At 33.7% G+C, this 21,504-nt stretch overlaps 2 protein-coding genes across 24 annotated transcripts in view; one reads left to right on the forward strand and one right to left on the reverse strand.

The window, feature by feature from the left end:
* Positions 1-12,919, forward strand: part of LOC117235837 (tropomyosin Per a 7.0102) — a 38,077-nt gene extending 25,158 nt beyond the window's left edge. For 9 of the 22 annotated variants that reach the window (XM_033498219.1, XM_033498215.1, XM_033498217.1 and 6 more), the window contains 4 exons: positions 1,882-1,957; positions 2,893-2,955; positions 4,162-4,231; positions 11,333-11,915. In XM_033498219.1, the coding sequence (XP_033354110.1) occupies positions 1,882-1,957; positions 2,893-2,955; positions 4,162-4,231; positions 11,333-11,418 (295 nt within the window). In that variant the 3' untranslated portion in view covers positions 11,419-11,915. Of the gene's footprint in view, positions 1-909; positions 981-1,881; positions 1,958-2,892; positions 2,956-3,250; positions 3,314-4,161; positions 4,232-5,381; positions 9,076-11,332; positions 11,916-12,734 lie in introns of those variants that run through there. The other 13 variants (XM_033498220.1, XM_033498206.1, XM_033498226.1 and 10 more) reach the window with 9 other exon arrangements.
* Positions 12,920-17,067: 4,148 nt separating this feature from the next.
* Positions 17,068-21,504, reverse strand: part of LOC117235810 (LIM and SH3 domain protein Lasp) — a 41,589-nt gene continuing 37,152 nt past the window's right edge. For both annotated transcript variants that reach the window (XM_033498169.1, XM_033498168.1), the window contains 2 exons: positions 20,146-20,288; positions 17,068-19,527 (listed from right to left, as the gene is read on the reverse strand). In XM_033498169.1, the coding sequence (XP_033354060.1) occupies positions 19,348-19,527; positions 20,146-20,288 (323 nt within the window). In that variant the 3' untranslated portion in view covers positions 17,068-19,347. The remainder of the gene's footprint in view (positions 19,528-20,145; positions 20,289-21,504) is intronic.

Consider the following 21,504-nt stretch of genomic DNA (forward strand, 5'->3'; position numbering starts at 1 on the left):
TGCCTTTTTTCGAATTTCAAGCGTGCGCCAAAAACCGCCAGTTTCTTATACCCCATTTTTCCCCCCTGTTTTTCGCTACACTTTCTCATGTGTGCATGTCCACGAGGATGTACACCTGCCACATATGTATACGTACACACAGAGGCACGATTAAAGACGTTTGATGACACGTGATCACGTGTGCAACTGTCTTAACACAGATGTTTCCTAATGTGTTCGTTTGATTGGTTTTCTTTTTGAGTTTTCTCCCAATGAAAATTCATATAGTTGTTGGTTCGGAACCAAACAGGTTCCGTGCAGTTGCGATCGATCACGATTTGTGTCGCGGATCGATCGTGTATGTCGATTGAATCGTGTTACTTTTAAAAGAGAAATCTGAGTCTGTAGACTCACTTTTATGTGAGGAGGGAGAGAACTTGCGTAAGAAAAATTGCAATTGCAAAACAATATTTACAATGTGTAGTGTAATAGCGATTGTGACTGAGATTCCTCTTCAAATTCTTGTATCCAAGAAAATCGGAATCAAAAAGTACTTAATACGACAAGGCAACTTGTGTATTTCTTTTTCTATATTTTATATTTTATAAAATACTTTGTTTTAATACTGTAATTCCCGAATGCACTATATATTTTATGAAATTCGTTTTGATTCCATTTTTTTTTTTTTTTTTGGATAAAAATATATTTCTATAAGAGCGTTTCACTAAGATTCGAGTCACAAATCGAGCAGCAGACCGGTGAAGCAATGGGAAACAAGGAGAAGCAGACTGGAAGCTGACTGTCCGCATGCATTTGCGATATAACTTTTGTTTTCTGTATTTTACTGGAATTTTTTTTCTTTTTGTTTCTGTTTATATTTTTTTTATCATCCTTGCTTTTTCGCATGACAAGTGTGGCTGTTGATCACAGGTTGCCAGAAAACTAGTCATGATGGAGCAGGATCTTGAGCGCGCCGAGGAAAAGGCAGAACTTTCGGAAGGGTAGGTGGTTCAGTTTGTGCATGTGCCACTGTTCTCTACATTCTTTTTAATTTTTCAACGTTCATGAACAATTTCCTTCCGCTTGTCTGACAAGAACGAACGCTGGTCGATGACAAATCAGTATAAAATTATAGTCGGTGATATTATTGAAAAAAGTATTTCTATATAATACTGTTGCAAAAAAGTTCCATATAAATTTTGAAACACCCTGTATAATATTTTTGATACTCAATCTTTAAAATCGAGTATCTTAAATTCCTTTCATGAAAAAATTGTAAGAAGATATCATATTTTGACTAAAAATTAAATGAAAAAATTACTGAAAAAAACACCCTGTATAATATTTTTGATACTTAATATTTAAAATCGGGTATCTTAAATTCCTTTCATGAAAAAATTGTAAGAAATCATATTTTGAATAAAAATTAAATGAAAAAATTACTGAAAAAAACACCCTGTATAATATTTTTGATACTTAATATTTAAAATCGGGTATCTTAAATTCCTTTCATGAAAAAATTGTAAGAAGATATCATATTTTAAATAAAAATTAAATGAAAAAATTACTGAAAAAAACACCCTGTATAATATTTTTGATACTCAATCTTTAAAATCGAGTATCTTAAATTCCTTTCATGAAAAAATTGTAAGAAATCATATTTTGAATAAAAATTAAATGAAGAAATTACTGAAAAAAAATTAAAAAATTAAATGAAATTAAAAAATTACTTGCTTAAGAAAATATTCTGAATTCTCTGTTGAAAACAATTCAGTCATCCTCAAAATTAAAACACAAAGACCAGCGACCAGTTCTCTTTCGCATACTTAAAGAAACACACTCACAGGTAGGAATTCGTATTTACGACCTGGATTTGTTGTAAATGATTTTTTCATTTTACAGGAAGATCGTCGAGCTTGAAGAAGAGCTGCGCGTAGTTGGCAACAACCTGAAATCCCTCGAGGTTTCCGAAGAGAAGGTAAGTACTATTGACAACAAATATATATATATATATATCTATATATATAATCTCGAATATACATACATATACAATCTGTTTCACTTTCTCTTTCTTTCAAATTCACTGCACGTTCGCGCCGCGACCAATTTGTGTCAATTCTACGTCTTATAAACGTTTCTCATATACAAATGAAACATTTTCTATATCTTTGCATACCTTGTAAATTTATATAAATTTGTATACCTTTAAAGTATACAAAATTAATATTACATTATATAAAATTAAAATTAAAATTAATATTATAATTAAAGTATAGAAAATAAAATTACTATTTTTTCTGTGAATACATAAATATCCGACAGTCTAATTATAAATATTGATAGATTTATTTATATAGTAGGCTTCTTCTCTTTTTCATTTTCGGAGCAATTTCACCTCTGAAAATAATAGAAGAAATAATTTTCATGCCATAAAATATCACTATAGCGATATCAGAGGAGAACAAAGAGTTCAGTTTATTAATAATCCAATTATAATCGAAAGAGCAGATTTCAACGATTTGCCTCATAACGACGCGTTCATTTAACACTCGGGTTCTCGTTTTCCTTCGCGCGCATCAAAACCCTGGCTTCTCGAGGGACATACACACTGCGAAAGTTATCACGGGACAAAAGAATCGCTGTAAGAAAAACGATAACACCATGTAAGAGAAATATCGCAAGATTTTCCACGGTAACGTGAAATGAATACACAGGTTCGCAGAGGTTTTAATGCACCGCGTTCGTCCACAAAACGTGTATGATAAACGCGATAGAAAATAACCCCCCCAAAAAAAAAAAAAATCGAACAGGCGGCATAGAATTAAAAAAGGAAAAAAGAGAAGACGCGTGGATGGATCGAGAAAAGTAAATTTCCATATTAAGATGCATAATGTTCACGTTACTGTACCATAGGCCAACCAGCGTGAAGAGGAGTACAAGAACCAAATTAAGACTCTTACCTCTCGCCTGAAGGAGGTACAAATCATTTTAGAGAGTGTTTTGCATCTGATTCTTGTTTTTTTTTTTTAGCAGAGTGTGATTTGTCGTCGCGAGTTTTCCGCCGTTTCTACTAAAACATTAACTCGTTCACCCTTTTCTCTCTCCTCATTTACGCTACTTTCTTTCTATAACCTTAGCCGTCATTTTTCATCTTTCTTCTTCTCGTTTTGTTTTACTTCACACATTTTTCTTTTTCTCTCCCTTTTAGTTTTGTAAAGCTAACTTGAGATCGTTTTTTTTTCTCTTTTTGTTTGCGCTTGTCTAAAAATAGGCGACGCAAAGAGAGGAGACTTTCGTGGGCCAGGTGAAGATTCTGGATAGTCAATTAAAAGAGGTAAGTGAGAATCGAAACGAAAGTGGAATCCTTCATTGCAGAATTTGAAATATTATCATTTTTTGTAAAAAAAAAAAAAAAGAAAGAAATTTTTAGAGATTCTTATATCTATTATTTTGGTTTCGTTGTACAAGCACTAGAATTAGCTGAATTAGCAGAATTTTATTTAGGTTTGTACATACTGTAGTATCCTGTTGCTTCTTTCCATTAGATGCTCGTTCTTTTTGTACACATTCCCCTTTTATTTTGCACACCTTTCATTAATCCAGTTCAGGTACTGATATTTCACATATTACGCATAAGTACAAGCGAAAAGAACAACCATAAAAGATGTATATCGATTGCTCAATTCCTGATAAGCAACGAATGAGGTACGAATGTTTGGGTGTTGAGTCATCAGTAAAAAAAAAATAGAATTTTTTTAATTAACAAAAAACAATGTGTGCATTTAACTAACAGTTTTTCGTTATATTGTTTTCATTGGAAGTAAAAATAAAGCATGGAGTGCAATTGTACTAATAAGAAAATATGGTAGAAAAAAGAAATCCGTCGATTTTAAAAGGATATTTTATTTTAATAATATTTCATGTATATAATGATATTAGTAAATATCGATATTTAATTATTAATTATTATACTCGATATAATTTAATTATTATACTCGACATTGCATTTTAGTTTGACGAATTTAAATGGGTGCATAATATACGTATGCGTAATACTCTGTAAATTATTAGCATTGACGCATGCATAGAATTTAGTTTCCTATGTAAAAATTTTAAAATCGACGACAAATCACATGAATGTGACAAAGTACAAATACTGATCTATTCTTCTCGTTTCTGTAGGCTGAAGCTCGTGCCGAGTTCGCAGAAAGATCCGTGCAGAAATTGCAGAAGGAGGTCGACAGGCTCGAAGGTGCGTATCTCGTCCAACCATTTTTCATTTCCGTTTCTCTCGTGTCATCGTTCGAAATTTTCGTTTTCGAGACATTTTACTTTCTCGAACGGTCATTACGAACCTTCTTTCCAACTCTACTACGAATAGCAACCATTTTGTTGTTTCTTTGGTACTTTAGTCTAATTTAGCATTAGAAATTATGTTCTTAGTTAGAGTAAGAAAGAGAGAGAGAACTACGAATCGAACGTTAAAAACAAGTCGAAGGGAGCAGAATATGAACAGTAAGATTGCATTCAGTTACAGTTGCGATAACCTGTTAGGGATCTATTAACGAAACCATAACATCGCTTCTTTCCAAATTCACCAAGCTCCTCGAGTTTGTTTGAGTGCATCCAATGATTAATAGAACCGCAGACGACAGTCAGTTGGAGTACTAGATTTATGGAAAAATTCCACTTTCTTATGTTCAACGATTTAAAATCTGATTATAAATTACTCCACGTTTTCTTTCCTACAAATTATTTTTACGATTTTTACTATTGAATAACGAATAACTTATGTAATATTATGTAATGATCCATTAATAATATATGACACTGTTGGTCATAAAGATTAGGACACCCATTTACATTTATTGATCACTTTATTTAATCTTTCACGATACAAGATACGATATGATGCGAATGAAATAACAGATTTATAATAAAATAAATAACGAATGAAGTAAAATAGTGGAAGAATAATAAAAATCGCTAAAAGCCAGTGAAAAGAATTCAGTTTCTTTTTACGTATCTCCACGTGTCCTAATACGTGTATCTGATAGTGTATTTTTATTTTTTTACTACTTTTTTCTTCATTCGCTTCTTCTTCCATCTACGAAACAATCATGCCTGTCGTTTGCTGTACAACCTATTTCACGTATTTGCCGATTTTAATGCTAACTGCGACGACGACTTAAAACCCAAAAAAAGCGATGACATAATCGTCATATGTCGCGTCGTCTCGTGTGACGTGTGTACATAGTTGCTCGATGATTACGACGTGTTTCATTCCTCTAACCACTGCAACCCCCGAGAGGGCATATCCGCGATCAATGAGAAAGTTGTGCGCGCTCGTCTGTGCCTTCTATGTGCGTGTGCAACCTCCCTCTAACCGGTGATCTTTACAGACGACCTTGCCGCCGAGAGAGAGAAAAACAAATTGCTCCAGGAAGAGATGGAGGCCACCCTGCATGACATCCAGAACATGTAGATCGTGTCTCGCGGCTGACAGAAACATGAGAGAAAAAAAAGTCGAGAAAAGATTTATATAAATAACAAAAACGTTGAGAATTTAAAAAGCATACGCAGATACTAGGGTACGATTCCTTCGGGATTAAAGGAACAAAACAGAGATAAAAGGAATGAAAAGTAAATACTGTAAACAGAATTCGAAAGGGGTGAGGGTCGCAGAACGAACGAACGAACGAACATCGAAAGCTTTTTTTAGTTCGACGATATTTATCGAAATATCGTTGAGAAACAAAAAATACACGCTGTGCGACACGAGTGCTTTCGTAAACGTTTCGCAAAACGTTGAAAAACTTTTTTTTTTTTCTTTTCTTCCTTCCTTTTCTCTTTTTCGTCGGAAAGAGAGGATATACTTTATACTTTGTATACTTCTGCTGCGCACGCTTTTCACTCGAACTATCGTTTCTTCATCCTTTTCGTAGGAAAGGATAGAACGATGGTTCGAGTAAAATGTATAATGTATAAAAAAAGAAAGGTAGGGTGTGCGGTTTGTCAAAGGGGCTCGAAGATGAAAACTCCCTTTGTCTTCTGTGTTTCTTTTCTTCTTTTTCTTTGAAGTTTTGTCGTTTGTTGTCCGAAACATATCTTTCACGACTATCATTTTTTTTTCTTTTCTTCTCTGGTAATGCTTGCTTTTAATTGGATTGTCGATCAGTATGATTAATTTCAATACCACTGAGTGTCTTTTAATTCCTTACGAGGCGAGTACTGTAAAAGAGAATCGTGAGCGAAGACATAGGAAACAGAGTAAAAAGGGCAACCGATCAAAGCGTGTACGTCAAGGAAGAATTTTCTATCGAGTTTGTCAAGTATTTTCCACCTGTTACGTCCTATCACGTATCGTGGCTTCCGAACGTTCGCGAGATTTATACCATTCTACTTTTTGAATTAATCTATTTTGCTGAAAATTCTATTCTTCTGTATTTTGATTATTATCTTTATGTACGTGAGATAGTTATACAGATTTTATATAAACAGTATTAAATTGAATAATTAATGGCTTAGACTCCTCAATTTGTTAATTAATGCACATTTCAATGACAATCATAAAAAGTTCCAATAAACATATTGGGACGACCTTAACAAAAATATTTGACAAACTCGACCACATAAGTAAATTTTTCCTCGACGTAGGACTACTGTATGAATTGGCAGCAAAAGGGCGAACATGACCATTGTTCGTTGCTTTTCGTCGTTAACGTTTTATAATTCCTTGGGGCTCAGCATGAAAAAGGAACGTCCTTGGCCTTCTTCCACTGCTCGTTCGTTCACTGATGATAAATCTTAAATGCTTCTAAAAGACGCTCACTGCCAGCTAAGTGATACCTTCGAGGAACAAATCCAATATTAAGCTCGTATTTGCGCGTGGTCCAGCCAAAAAGATACTAGTATTAATCTCACTGGTTAAAGCTTAGAATTTAGCGAGGTGTATACGTCAGGAATAAGAGATATATAGAAAGAAACCGCAATATATGTTAAAAGTTTTTGTATATTTGTAGTTTAAATCGTATATTAATATACATGTATGATAATACAGGGCACTTCAGAATATATAGTCCAGTTCAAAGAGAAGGAGATTATTTATATATAATTATGCATGAAACGTGGAAAGGAAGTCTGTTGAAAATTTTTGAAGGACTTTTATTCTATGCTTTTTATTTGACTCTTTGTGATTCTGTGTTGAATTATATTTTACATAATGTTAAAAAGTAAATAACAAATATGTTAAATTAAATAATTTGAAAATATTTCGGTTTTAATTTATATTGTTATTTGTATCATTATTCAATGTTGAAGTTTTAACTTTAAATTTAATAGGCAAATTTGTATTTTTATTTGATAGAAATATGTCAACATGGATACATATAAAAATGCATTGCAATTTTCTACATTTTTTAAAAGCATGTTAACTATAAACTATTTGATATTAAATGTCAAAAGCTATTTGAACCGCAGAGTGAATTTTTCAAACAGAATCTCCTTCTCTAATTTTCTACTACGTGTTCCCCAAGTACTCAATGTTTAATCACATAAAGATTATTCGACAAAATGTGATCTTGGAAACATCCTCACAGAAAAGGGTGAACTTGCAATCGCAATTAACGCAGCAATCATTAGAAATAGAAAGGTGAACGAGCAAAGTACGTTCGCAAAAATCGCGTGTCCTTCTAGTTCACGCTGAGCCACTCGACGTTTACCGATCGTGCCTGGATTAATCCTTTATTGTAATCATTCTCTGGCCAATAGAAAACGAAAAAGGAGAAGGAAAAAAGAGGAAAAGAAAGAATGAGAGAATTTCCATTTCATGGCGCGTAACTTCATCTTATGCGATTGTTCATCGCCGCAGTTAATCGATATCGTTAATTAATATCCACATCCGTATTAAGATCACCTAATTCGAAGGTGTGTCATAGTTAATTCCACGTGAAACATTCCTCCCTCTTTATCATCGTGAAGAAGAAACTGCCTGACCATCTTTTACGTATCTAATCCCCTGGGTGATTCTCGTTCATTGTAGCTTGTCGGATGTCGTGTCGAGATGAATTTAGAAAGTTTTCTCAACTTTGTAAAAGTATGAAGTATTAGGTAATCCTGTAAGTAATGCAGTTTCTTGAAAGTTGCATTTAAACTTAAGGATATGAATTGTCACTTGTCACGCTAAAAATGTGATAAACGAGGAATAGAAAATTTAATGGAAAGATGGCTAATAATTGAAAACGTTCCAGCAATAAGGAACTCTACCTTCTAATAGAGTTATGTAAACCAATAAAAATCAGCTCAAAATTAAATCACTGTAAACTTTTGAATAAACTGTTTCATCGTTGAATATACAAAGTCCTTCTATTGTAAGAAATAAGAAGAATATATCGGTAATTAATTGTTATGAACAAATAATAATTATTACTTTTCACTCGAAACAAAGATGCCGCATTTACTTACGGAATGACCATTTCGAAGAATAGTTTGTGCAATAATGTTTTAGATTTGTTGTATAAATCGATGAATACGTTAGTATGCTAACTAAATCTTTTTAGATACAATACAATGTACATTTGGGTTTTTCAAAATCTCGGGAAGACATCCGAAGAAATTAATGCGCGTCCAGCGATCGAAAACGTCACGAGTTATTCTATAGAGAGAGAACGATAGTGAAAAAGAGAGAGAGTGCGTGTGAGAAAGAGTAAGAGAGATCATGCTCTTGCTCTCTAATTATGAAAATCGAAGAAAGCACAATAACGACGATTCCACGCGTCCTACCGTTAACGATAATGACATTTCTTTGTTATTCCCGTATTTTTTTTCTTTTTTTCGAGAAAATGCCAATAGAGTGAAAGAGCATGAGAGGGAGAGAAAGGTGGAATGAATGAGAAAGTGAGAATGAGTGCGACAGAGAAAATGCATAAAAAAGAAAACGCAAATACTTGAGTTCACACTTGAGAGTTTTAGTTTATTAATTTACTTAATATTAATAAAAAAAAACGAATGAAACGATAATAACACTAATATCATTGTAATGATTATTATATATATTGCTATTATTATAAAACTGTTTGTAATATATATTTTAATTTTGAAAAAACAGCGTGTCGTTTGTTTTTGTGCGTCTCTGTATGAGTGTTGATATTTTTTTTTTTTTCTTTAATCTGATCTCCAACAAAGCGTTAATTCCCGATTTCTTAACAAAAATAAACAAATCTACTGACCATCAACTGTGTGTACAACGCGATATAACACACGACGCTGCCCGTTGTGTTAGCTGTGCGTAGTTGTTGCATGCCACAATACACAAAGGAGAACCAAAATGTGTCCATGGTACGTATCGAAAAAAATCGTGGTGAGTAAACTCGCTTGTTATTTTATTTGCTAGTCTTCGAATTTTTCAACTACAATCCCGTTGTCCAGCATGGCCCATCCCTTTCCTACGATAATCGTCAAACTTTCGACTGTTTATTCGGAGGACATCTCCGATCATAGTAAGTGTATTCGTAGTTTCTACAGACATATGTGTACATAGTATAAAGGTCTTTCTCGAGTCGAAGTCACGATGATTCAGAGAAACATAATATGTAGTGATGTAACCACTGCTTTTCTCTGGACCGTCGAAGTTCTCTTAAATGAAGACCGCGGCCTTGAGGAAAGATTTTTATGACGCCATATTTGTTTCCTTCGAATCGATGCCATCTTAATTAGGCTCTCGTATTTTTAGGAATATATAGAATATAGAATACTTAATCTTTTTTTTTTTTTCAATAACTTTTAACAATTTCGTACTCCCTTAGAAAAAATGTAGAATTATAGAAAATAGCCTCTCTCATTGTCGCTTAAGGAACATGTATAGCATAGATTCTGCGTTTCCAACCTATGAGTCGCGATCCCGAAAGATTGTAAAGTGTTTGCTGGCGAGTCACTAGTCAATTTCAATTGAACATTTTTGGCACTTATTTACTTCAGTTATATTAAATAACGCTGTTATATATTAGATAGAATTGTAAAGCAAAATTAAAATAGAAATTGACTTTAGCTACAAAAAAATTTTTTAGCGTTTATTTGTCATTGTAATCTTCTTTATTTATATATATATAGAGAGAGAGAGAGAGTGGAGAAGTCGTAAATTATTAGTCTATTACAAAGAGGATCGCGATTCGATAGAGATTAGGAAACACTGATACAACTAAGAATCATCTTTCTTTATTCCTCAAATTTTTAAATCATATATTCATATTTCATACACGACGCGTTACATCAGCATCATAAACTATAATTCAAACTCCATGGTCTACAAGCAGCTGTCAGAGATACATGAGTCTCATTCATCTTTACTAAAACGTCCAAGGAAGAACAGATTGAATCTGCTCCAAAGCCCACTTCCTGTCCAACCAACGCTTCATAGCTCTTTAACGATTCTCAGCAGCTTAGCACTACCTTCTTAGAGCTTAGATCTGCTCGGACACTTGCGACACTGTCGAGTAGATATCGAAGAGTTTGCAAATTTTCTTCGAAATAACATTGCGAATGCTTGCAGATGAAATGGTGGCTGAGAAGGAGAAATACAAGGAAATCGGAGACGGCTTGGATCAGGCATTCATGGAACTCTACGGCGTCTAACGTGCCACTAACCAACCTCTTTAACGCTTCGACCAAACAAATAAAAAAAATATATATATATATTCATATATATACCACCAAAATTTCAAACTTTCTCACAATCTCGCTTGCTCTTAACACGTACTCCGTAAGTTACTTCTCGAGCTTAACCTGCTTAACTAACGACTTCGAGGCTCTAATTTGCCACAAGACAGCATTTTTCCATGAAATTTTTCCGTGAAATACCGATATCGTCCCTTGATGAACCGAGACAATGGAGATATCCGTAGAGACATCGTCATGAATATCACTTTTTCACCTTAACTCTTTGCTTTTTCCACAATTATCGAATCTTTTATTGTTTCTTTATTGCGTCTATAAATATAGAAGAAGATTTTTGTCAAATTATTTTTAAATCGTACAATTAAAATAAAGCTTGGAATGTTTGATAAAGAAGGACATGGTGTAAACTTATCATAATAGATGCATATAAGCAAAGAGTTAAATATCCAACATTGTTTTATCACCGAAATGCATTTTTTATTACCATCAGATCATTTTCATATCAATATTTTCATACATTAAGTATGTATAAAGGCGATGGAGCAATATATTCTCTTCTTACTTTTTAGGATAATACAGATTATCTTCTATATATATATATATATATGTATAAGTGTAATGATAAATGTTTTATTAGTTGCTTAATCCGATAAATTTTTAACGAAGGCATTGTTTATTTCAGACGAGCTTGTACACGAGAAAGAAAAGTACAAATACATCTGCGACGATCTGGACCTCACCTTCACCGAGCTGATCGAAAAGAATTAATTGATAATCGGCGATCGTGTGTATCCGACGACTGTCGAAATGATTGGCGGCTGTTCGTGCATCCGACAAACGCGGTGTACTATCGAGATCATTTTGTAAAACCGACCAATCCGCTTACGTTATCGTTATTATTACTATTACACTTGTATCTCAAATTTGTTGCATCTGAAACAAATACGTTCCGCGTTCCTTCACGTCCAATTCCTCCTTTTCGTTTTCTTTTTTTTATTTTATCCGGTTAACACCTTGGTTTTTCAATTATTCGTCGCTTACGATCTTCTCCCTTCCTTTCCTTTTTTTCTTCTTTATTCATTTTGTAAATCATACTCTAGATTACGATTAATCAAATCGCTCGTTTACGATAATTCCGATTTTACGACAAAACGTATTCGGTAAGTACTCACATTCGGCGATACAGAAGTTTCTTAATGACTGTGAAGCGCATTCGTCGATCATTGTAACTAAGCAAACAGGCAAATAAAAATTTAGCCCTGAAACTACCGTCTTATTTTATTTGTTGACTATTTTATGCAGATCATGTTCTAAGAAAGAATGTTTTTTTCAACACTTACTGCGAGATTTCAATAAAAATATTCAAACTACGAGCATCTGTATTTTTTCTCAAAACCTTGCATAAAATCCTACCCTTTTTAAACCATCACTTATTAACAATACTAATATACTAACAAATAATAATAATAATGGTGTAAAACCATCAAAAACTACTGTAGATTTAATTATTATTGTAATTTTAAGTTATAAGTTATAATAATTGTAAGTTATCTCGGATAAAGATGTAAGAAACCCACAATTCCTAAGCAAAATGGTGAATCTATGGTTAAGATAGTCCCATTACTAAATTAATAACATCCTCTCTCTCTCTCTCTCTTTCTCTCTAACAAGATGATAATTGTTAAACTGCGGATTTTTATGCATAGCTAAATACATTTGCTTTGTTTAGTCATTTTACACGTATTAATATACTTTAATATTATAATATTTTCAATGCACTTTGAACGTTATAACGAATATTGGTAGAGCAATTTGTTTCATCTTCTAAACATTATGCTGAAAAGTTTACTTTGCAACTTTTGTATATTTTTGCATCTGTCGACTCTGGTGTAACAAATGAAATAAAGAAAAGAATGCTGCGCATTATAAGAAGAAATTACATTAAAATCAGAAAATAAGTAAGTGCAATAAATGAAGTTAAATACATAAAGATCCGCAGCACAGTGACGGTAAAAGGTACCCAAAAACTAACAAAGGATCTAACATTCGACTAGTGCCACGTAACCCTGCCTTTTGCATTGCAGACGTGGTGGTAAACGAGCGCTGTAAGTACAAAGCGATCGCCGACGAAATGGATCAGACGTTCGCCGACCTGGCCGGATATTAGCAGGCGGGCTAATTCTCTGACGAAACGTGTATACTTCATGTGTACACATACACGCGCGCATATACACTTCTCTGAATACATGTATCGTTTTAAAATGAGAAAGGGAAACAAAATATGAAAAAGGTCACGCTACGTTTAAAGAAACACTGCCAGCACGCGGATCCTTCGATGCACGACGCCCAGAGAAACCTTGATTGTCGATCAGGACGAAGAGGACGCAACGCCAGGCGTCTTCTCCAGACCCTACACAGCCCACAGACGCTCGATGGATTATGGAAACAGTCGGTTAGATCGTGTTTATTGGTTTTTCCTATGGTTATCTTATTTGTTACACTTCGGCTGAGAAAAAGCAGATCTAAAAGGAAAGATTAAAGTAATTCTAACGAAGAATGTTGGAAATTCAAGTTGAAGATAGCTGTTCGTCAATTTGATTCTCCAACAGCTGTTTTATTTTGCAAAGTTTGGTTAAGGAAGTAGGAAAATAAAAGGAACAGAGAATGATCGAAGTTTAGGATGATTTTGGATGGATGATGGGGAAATAAGTGGGGGATACTCGTTCGTCAAGTGGCTTTCCCATGGTTACCTTATTTTGCAGCGTTTGTTTGAAAAAGAAAACGAAGGATAGGAGATGACGAGAATTTGAAATAATTTCAATGAAGCACGTTCAGAGTAGAAGTTAGGCGGACTTGTTTGTCAATTTGATTTTCTAACAGCGTCTATTTTCATTTACAGAAACTGATAGAAAGAACAAGGATGATTTTATATTTAAAATATTTGATATAGGAATGGGCGGCAGTTTGAAAATCGTATAACAGGTTTCAACGTGACGCTCATTCGTGATTAAAAACGCAGCATTAGAATCTCTACATTCTAACATAATTCTAACATAATTCTAACATAAACGAAAGAAACACTCAGAATATCAGAGGAGAATGAATCTGTTAATTCGCAATGATTGAAGAGTATTTTTTCTTTGATTTTTTTCCCTTTTTTGTAGGTCTTTAGTACATGAAAGAGAAAGATATTATTTTTATTTAACTTTCATCCAACCCTACATTCCAATAACATGATTTATTACTCGTTTATTGTTTCGTTTATTAACGATAACTAGAATTTAGATATAAACGGTCGTATACTTAGACCGAATTCCTTCCCTGTCTCTTTACTGTTTCTATTCTATTTATTTTACACATATTTTATATTATCAATTCCGTTCTTCCGTTAGTTTTTAGCTTCTATACTTCATTTTATCATTGATACTGAAAACGATTGACTAATCGATCGATCAATACATTTTTTCAAACATTCCGTTCGTTTTCAACTTTATGCATTTAAAAAATTGTTAACGACAAGTATCAATATCGGTACTCTATAGCTGTGTAGGCGTTCTTTCATCCAGCTCATCCTTAATCGCGAATCATAACCTCCCACACCCACGTAGACGGTCCTGTATCCATCAGCAACGCATTTAATCGCGGAGTTCAGCTTGTGATAGCAGCCAGATTGATAGTTATTCGTCTCGCGTACTCGTCATTAAGTTTGTCGTGAATTGAGAATCGGCTTCACTTCGTGCCAAGGGATGGCGGTAACTTTCGTGTATAATCGAGATACTGTGCAGAGGGATAACCAACGTTTGATACTCGACAAACGAAAAGAAACGAAATAAGGAGGATAAAAATTCGAGAAAGAAAATAAAGCGGAAAAAATAATTGGCGGATTTTTAAAGGAAATATTTGTCGTCGTCCAGTGTGTACGTATAATATAGGCAAATCGTTAAAAACGATTAGGAACGAAAGGTGTGAAAAAGGATTGTTTGAAGTTGAACGAATAGTCAAAAACAGCCACATCGAGTATATCCAGAGTGGTTGGTAACTGGTGGTACAAGCGGAAAGGGGACGATTCTACGCGAAAAAAGAAGTCGAAAACATAGAATAAAAATTTTTCGTTCGAGGCTTTGTTTTCGAGAAAATCGACTTTGAATTTTCGATCGGTACGCGTCCACTTTATCGCGTCTCGTTATAACGGATCTCACTGTAGATCGTTGTCTCGATGGAAAAATTAAAAAAAAATTTTTTATTCTATATTTTCTATTCTATATTATTCCATCGAGACAACGATGTACAGTGAGATCCGTTATAACGAGACGTGAAGTTCACGCGTACCGAGCGACAATTCAAAGTCGATTTTCTCGAAAACAGAGCCTCGAACGAAAAATTTTTATTCTATATTTTCGACTTCTTTTTTCGCGTAGAATCACCCCCTTTCCGCTTGTACCACCAGTTAGCAACCACCCTGTAGGACATGAATAGGGACATTCGACGAATTATCTTCGCGATCTTACGAATTGTATTCGAATGTACGTTGCTGGTTATAAATATTAAGATATTGGATCTATTTGATATATTTATTGGAAAATTCTTAATAATAAATCTCAGTTTGATAAAACTTGTTTTATTTAACATTACAAGTAGACCACGGATTGTTTAACGTTTACGTTAAATTTAAAGATGTAAAAAAAAGTATCTACAAAGGTCGACTTTTTCGATTATGTTCATAACGATATGAATTTGTATAAAGATTCAGGGTCCAATCATATTTAGATTTATAATAAAATAATTTGAAAATAGAAACAGTAAAAAGCATTGAATTTGTCGGAAATTTAAATATCATGGCGTGTTTTAATACTTGTGACTAGCAGTGTATATCAGTAAAAAAAGAGGACAAACTCTTTGCTTCGTGTGTTGAGTTCTTTCATATCGATGTGGCTAGGCAGTGCGGTCTATCGATCGATATAGTCTGTCTGACATCGGTTAACCTCTCAAGGCCATTTGTATCTAGAGCAATCCCCACTACACTCGCAATCAGTTTACTTGGTATCTCTCTCCTATTATTTTCCAGGAAGAATGGGGCAAGTTTCTAATTAAATTACTCACTGAATCTTGTTTCCTAATGTGAAATGTGTTTGTAGAGAATTTAAGTGGAAGAAATGTATTTTAGAATAAGAAATAAATGGTCTTGAACATTGCATAGATTTTGGACAGACTCTAATGTCAATTTAGAGTTAAACTTCATTATGTTTCGCGATCTTTAGCGCCTGCTTCTTTGCTTTCGTAACTCGTAACTTTACGAGACTGCCACGCGTTTCGGTTAACACAAGCAACTTTTATGTTGGATGTTTCGCTTAGACAAAAATGAATTTTGCCAAGAAAGATTGTACTGTTTTATGTTAACGAATTAAAATGATTTGTCTACCTTTTAATTACTCCAAGATTCTTTTTATTAACGTCCACATAACGTGTTTATATCCATAGATTACTATTAAATATAAATTAAATATGAATATTAATTTTCAATTAGTATTAACGTTAAGGGAGAATTCTTGGTAATTAAAAGGTAAAGAATAAGAAAGTAAAGAAAGTGATAACGAATTGATAAGATTAAGAAACGCTCATGGTATGTTTGACATTTTTTAAGATTGAATTTTTTCAGTTTCTCTGTGATTAAAAAAAGAAAAATGAGATATTGCTGAAATCTAATTGCGAAAGGCTTTGTAGCAGAGTTGGGCATTATTAAGACGAATCTTTCGAATCATTCCATAAATATAAATCATATGTCGGTGCATTTATTCGTGTAAATGCATTTTAATCGCTTTTATGCTCAATTTTTTCACGTATTCAGCCAGTGAGTAGAATTTTACCCAAATCTGTTTTAAAATGGGCCCAATTGAGAACGTGCACTTACCACTGCGATACCGGTCCTACGAAACAGTTAACCTTTTACTGTACTTATATCACTTTCAATAAATGTGCATTTTTTATACTTTAACGCAGCGTTATCTTATTTATCTTTGATTTGCAACAATTGCAAGCGTTTGGTTTTGCAAGAGGATTTCGTTTTATTTTGAACAACCGCACTGCTCTGTTTTCATAAACTCTATCATGATATTGTTTTGAAAAAAGGCTCAGATTAAAGCTACTGATAACGCCAGACGATATAAAATATCAAATATTCTATCCTTGCAAAATCTATAAAAATGAAACTTCAGTCTGAATAATATTTAACACAGTGAAGAAACAGAAAAGAAAGATCTGTAGCGTTTACATTTTAAATTGTAACAAAAAAGAATAACGGATATGGTATGTAAGATATAATAAAGAATCTCTTTCTCATTCTCTGCTACTGTGATAAAATAAACAAATCTATGCGCGAGATCTGGAGAAAGAAAGGATAGAACAATAAGTCATAGGCGATGATTTACATAACATGTTCATTGTTTATGATCTCGTATCATAATATAATATTATCTGTTTTAAACAACGCTAACATATATTTCTGTATGCTTTCTCAATTATAAATTGTAGATTCTTCGACTTATTGGTGTTTTAATAATTACAAAAGGGGGAAATAATTATAATATATTTATAATAATTATAATAATAATAATAATATTAATAATAATGCTAACATGTTTCCAAAAATATGAATATATCTCCTCGCGGTTTATCACGAAGTCGAACGACGTCGCGCACGCCGGAAACGCGGCGTACGCGCGCGTGCACGCAACAACATTACTATTTATTTCTTTTACGTAATAATATAGCTTATAATCTTCTATTCTCCTACTCAGGTAAATGCAATGTAATAGATACGGCTTGCGTCCCAGGAACCAGATTTCTTTTCATTTTTTTTTTCCAGCAGAGGGAAGAACAAATTTCGAAAGACAATGATCAAGGATTAAGGGACGAAAATTAAAAGAGAAACGGCAATATGGGGCGCGGTTAGTCTCCGAAATGGTGGCACGATGTTCCCGTTATACTTGAAATTTTCTCGCTATATTTATCTGTACATTAATCGAACGTTAAGAAGGTATAAAGCTATCTAGGAAAATCGAAACCATCGCGGAGAACAATCCTCTATTGCCGATAAACCCGCTTTTTACCACGAGAAATGTGTTCGCAGAAAGCGATCTAATCCTTTTAGTACTGTTTCGTATGTCATATTTGTGTTAATCAGTTAAGTAGAATAAAATGATAGGAAGTTGAAGAAATGTATTTCGTTTAACTGCACGTGCAATACGCCGGATACACCGGCTTAATAAAATTAAAAATTCTTTCGTAACGATTTCTTAAATTGTTACAATTCCAAATTTCGTCCGATACAAATACACAAATACAAATATAAATTTAGTACGACTTATAACTAACGGTACATACTAATTACAGATAATACTCTTTGTTACATCGTGTACAATTTGAAAAACGTACGTTTCCTGAATCATGCGCTTAATAAAACGCTTGAAATTTTAAAACGTTGTAACACAAGAACGCTAGTAGATATCGATATAGATTTTCTAATTATCGCTTGTTATCGATTGATATTTTCGCTATTTAATCAGTCGAGTATCACCGATACAGTGACTAAAAGGATCATCGAAAGCCGAAAAGTAAGCATTTCTTTGTTTAATGCAGGCGAATCTCGCGTGATAGAACTTAACAGCTATTCTAGGTAAATGTCGGTTAATGTCGTTAATTGGACAAAGTGAAACGGTAATAAAGATTTCTAGCGATCGTTGCTTTCTTTCGAAACGCATCGGATCGAGCAAGGCAAGTGCAACGAAACTTTCCTATCAACAATTAAACTACAAAATTTCTTCTTCGTTTATAATCCTAACTAGATTCACTTTTGTTTCCTACAAAGTTCCCTCTTATGTGCTCCGATGATATGTAACTCAATACGGAACCGTAACTAACATACTTTTTCTTTTTCTTTCATCGTTTCCTTTAAGTCGCTGCGCAAAAACTCGCAGGAAAAGATTGACCTAATTGGAGGTCTACGTATATAAGGCACATCGTTCTTTCTGTTTGCATCACAATAAACAACGCGTGTGGTATGGTGGTGAAGCCTAAATCTTCTGGTAAAATATTGCAATACAGTTTTCATATTTTCAGATAAATATCCATTGTAATTTGCGCATCATTCTCGCCAACGATTTACGAAAAAGTGAGAACTACGCTTAAAAAAGGTGGACAAAGGTCGGAAGAATATCGTTGAATATAAAAGTAATCGTTCGAATCTTGCGTACAAATGCAAAATGTTCGCGTATTGTAAAAGAAAAACGCCTTATCATAAGAATACGAGCAAAAGAAATAGAAAAGAATATTTTACGAATAACGTACACAAAATTTCTCCAAATGGAATATAAAACTTATATAAAAAAAAGTGAAGAATTTAAATCTTCCAGGCTTTGTCACCGCTCATCATTATTAAATCGTTATTCATTTCATCATCATTACCGTGGAATCCTCGAAGCAACGGAATGGTTTCGAAAAATATTGTATAAAATTGTTGACCGACAGGATAAATCTGCGTCACCATGAAAAAGGTCGTATAAAAACTGGGTCGATACTCTCGTAGAAAAATGTTTAAGCACATGACAGCTATCGGTGCTCTTCGTAATAGAATCGAGCAGAATTTGGTCCCAAAGTGGAATTACCCTCTAGTTTGCTGACTTTAAATGCGAAAGATGCTTTTTAAATTTGCACTGGTTCGACGTAATTCGCAGGCAACATGCCGTGTCGTCCGGTGCGCTGTACCAGGCCGGTCATCCAACCCTCGTCAATGGCTGTACAGTTAACGATCAGATCGCCGTCGCAGAAGCTCACCTCGTCCAAATCTTGCGCTTGGTAGTCGTACATCGCTCTATACACTCTCTAATGAAAAAGAAAATTATTTGAAAAATATATTTCAACTGGTGAAACAAGAAGAAGACGAAATACGATTAGAGAAATAAATAAATAAATAAATAAATGGAAAATATTAACCAGTTTCTAATTGTTGAACATATAATACAATCGATAGATCGCATAATTGAACCATCCAGGATTGAAGTATGAAACTTGAATCAAAATTAAAGGTATATGAGAAAGATATACAATTCAAGGGAGGAAACAAATTTTTATACAAATAGATATACATACATATTTTAGAAAAAAATACAGAATGTTCACAGAAACATAATATTGGGCATAAATACTTTAGAAGCCAAAAAAGACGAGCTAGAAAGTATACTGGACAAACACAAACAATTTATTTCTTAAAATAAAGTCACATCTTTCTAGCAAGGAATGTGTTAAATAGAAAAATGTATAACCATTAAAAAATTAACAAAAATAGCATTGAGTGAAAATATTTTCAGAAAATGCTTAATGTACTTTTATACCACCCAATATCAAAGTTTGCATCTAATAGAAAGATACTTAAACTTTCCTCTTCCAGCCTTATGGACCGTACTATTGAAAATAGCAATTTGAAAAATTAAAATAACTCACCCCAACATTGGTAGCTGGTGGTGGAGACGGCATATGCTGTGGGACGTGATTGTTATTCGTTGCTGGTGTTAACGATCCGTAGTACTCGTTTACAGGGTCTATATCAGCCACCGAACCAATCTTTCTAGCTGGTGGATTCGTCACTGAAAGAATTCGTTAAATTTACTAAGTAAAATGAAAGGAATCGAATTTATCGGAAAAAGTGATTTCCCGAAAAAGATTCGTCCGAAACAGCAGATATCGGTTTCAGACGCAACTTCCTCAAAAACACCACGTGTTAGCGTTTCGTGTTTAATGAAAGTTTAGATCACGTAAAACATATAAAATAGATACAGTATGGTGCAGAAGAATTGGAAAGCAGTTACGAGTGAATCGACGCAGTCGACGAATTGGCAACAACAACGAAACGGAAAATAAATATACCACATAGAAAACAGAAATAGTTTGTGACCAGCCACCGTTAACTACAAAACATCTTTCTCAATTATTATATTAAATCGTTTTATAAGTTTCATCGTATTTTTTTTTCTTTTTTATTATTAGAAGTGTAACATGAAATTACAATGAGTTCCATTGTAAATGTATTCTCTCTCGTTTTTTATTACCCTCTCATATAAAAATTAAATTCATTCTACTAGTTTATCAAATTTCTGTGATTCGGAATTTGGTCAAAATTTCTTGTAAAAAATTTCCTTCTGGGAACCTAAAAAATATTCCTCGCATGTTGCTGCGTGCAAAGCCAATTAATATTTTGCTTGCTACTGTTATCTTTTTTTATACGAAACTCTTTTAGAGCCAATTTTTTTACTAATTTCTTCACAAAATTGTACGAATCTTCTAAATCATACAGTGGCATAAGCGTTTATCGTTTGATCTTTCAATTGTCATTCTTTCAGCACTGTATCGATCTTCTTGGAATTTCCACTTACCAAAGCTTAGATACTAATCTAAAAGACAGACAATTAAGAAGCAACAGAATTCTGACAGATAAGCAACAGTGGCTTTTTAACAAAAAGGAAAAAACAACAGAGCTTATAAAACGATCTAATATTTTGTATGAAAATCTGATAAACAAACAGAGGTTGCACGTTCAAGAACGTTCAGGTCGTCCTATGGAGGAACGATATAAATTCACCGTGACGTCGCGCTCTGGAGATAATGGCCAACGATACAATAGGAGTGACCGAATTGTATCTACCTATCGTTCAAGCTAATCCAATTAGAAGTTTGATCTATTGAAACTAACTATTACCGGTTGCTAACTATAACCAATGACCAACCCATATGGTTGACTGTATAGGAAACAAGGCAACGAGGATATGTTCCAATTGTATTGAAGTATCGGTTCACTGTCAGAAT

The sequence above is a fragment of the Bombus vosnesenskii genome, unplaced genomic scaffold, assembly GCF_011952255.1.
Source record: "Bombus vosnesenskii isolate JDL3184/JDL3185 unplaced genomic scaffold, Bvos_JDL3184-5_v1.1 scf7180000013320, whole genome shotgun sequence".
NCBI lineage: Eukaryota > Metazoa > Arthropoda > Insecta > Hymenoptera > Apidae > Bombus > Bombus vosnesenskii.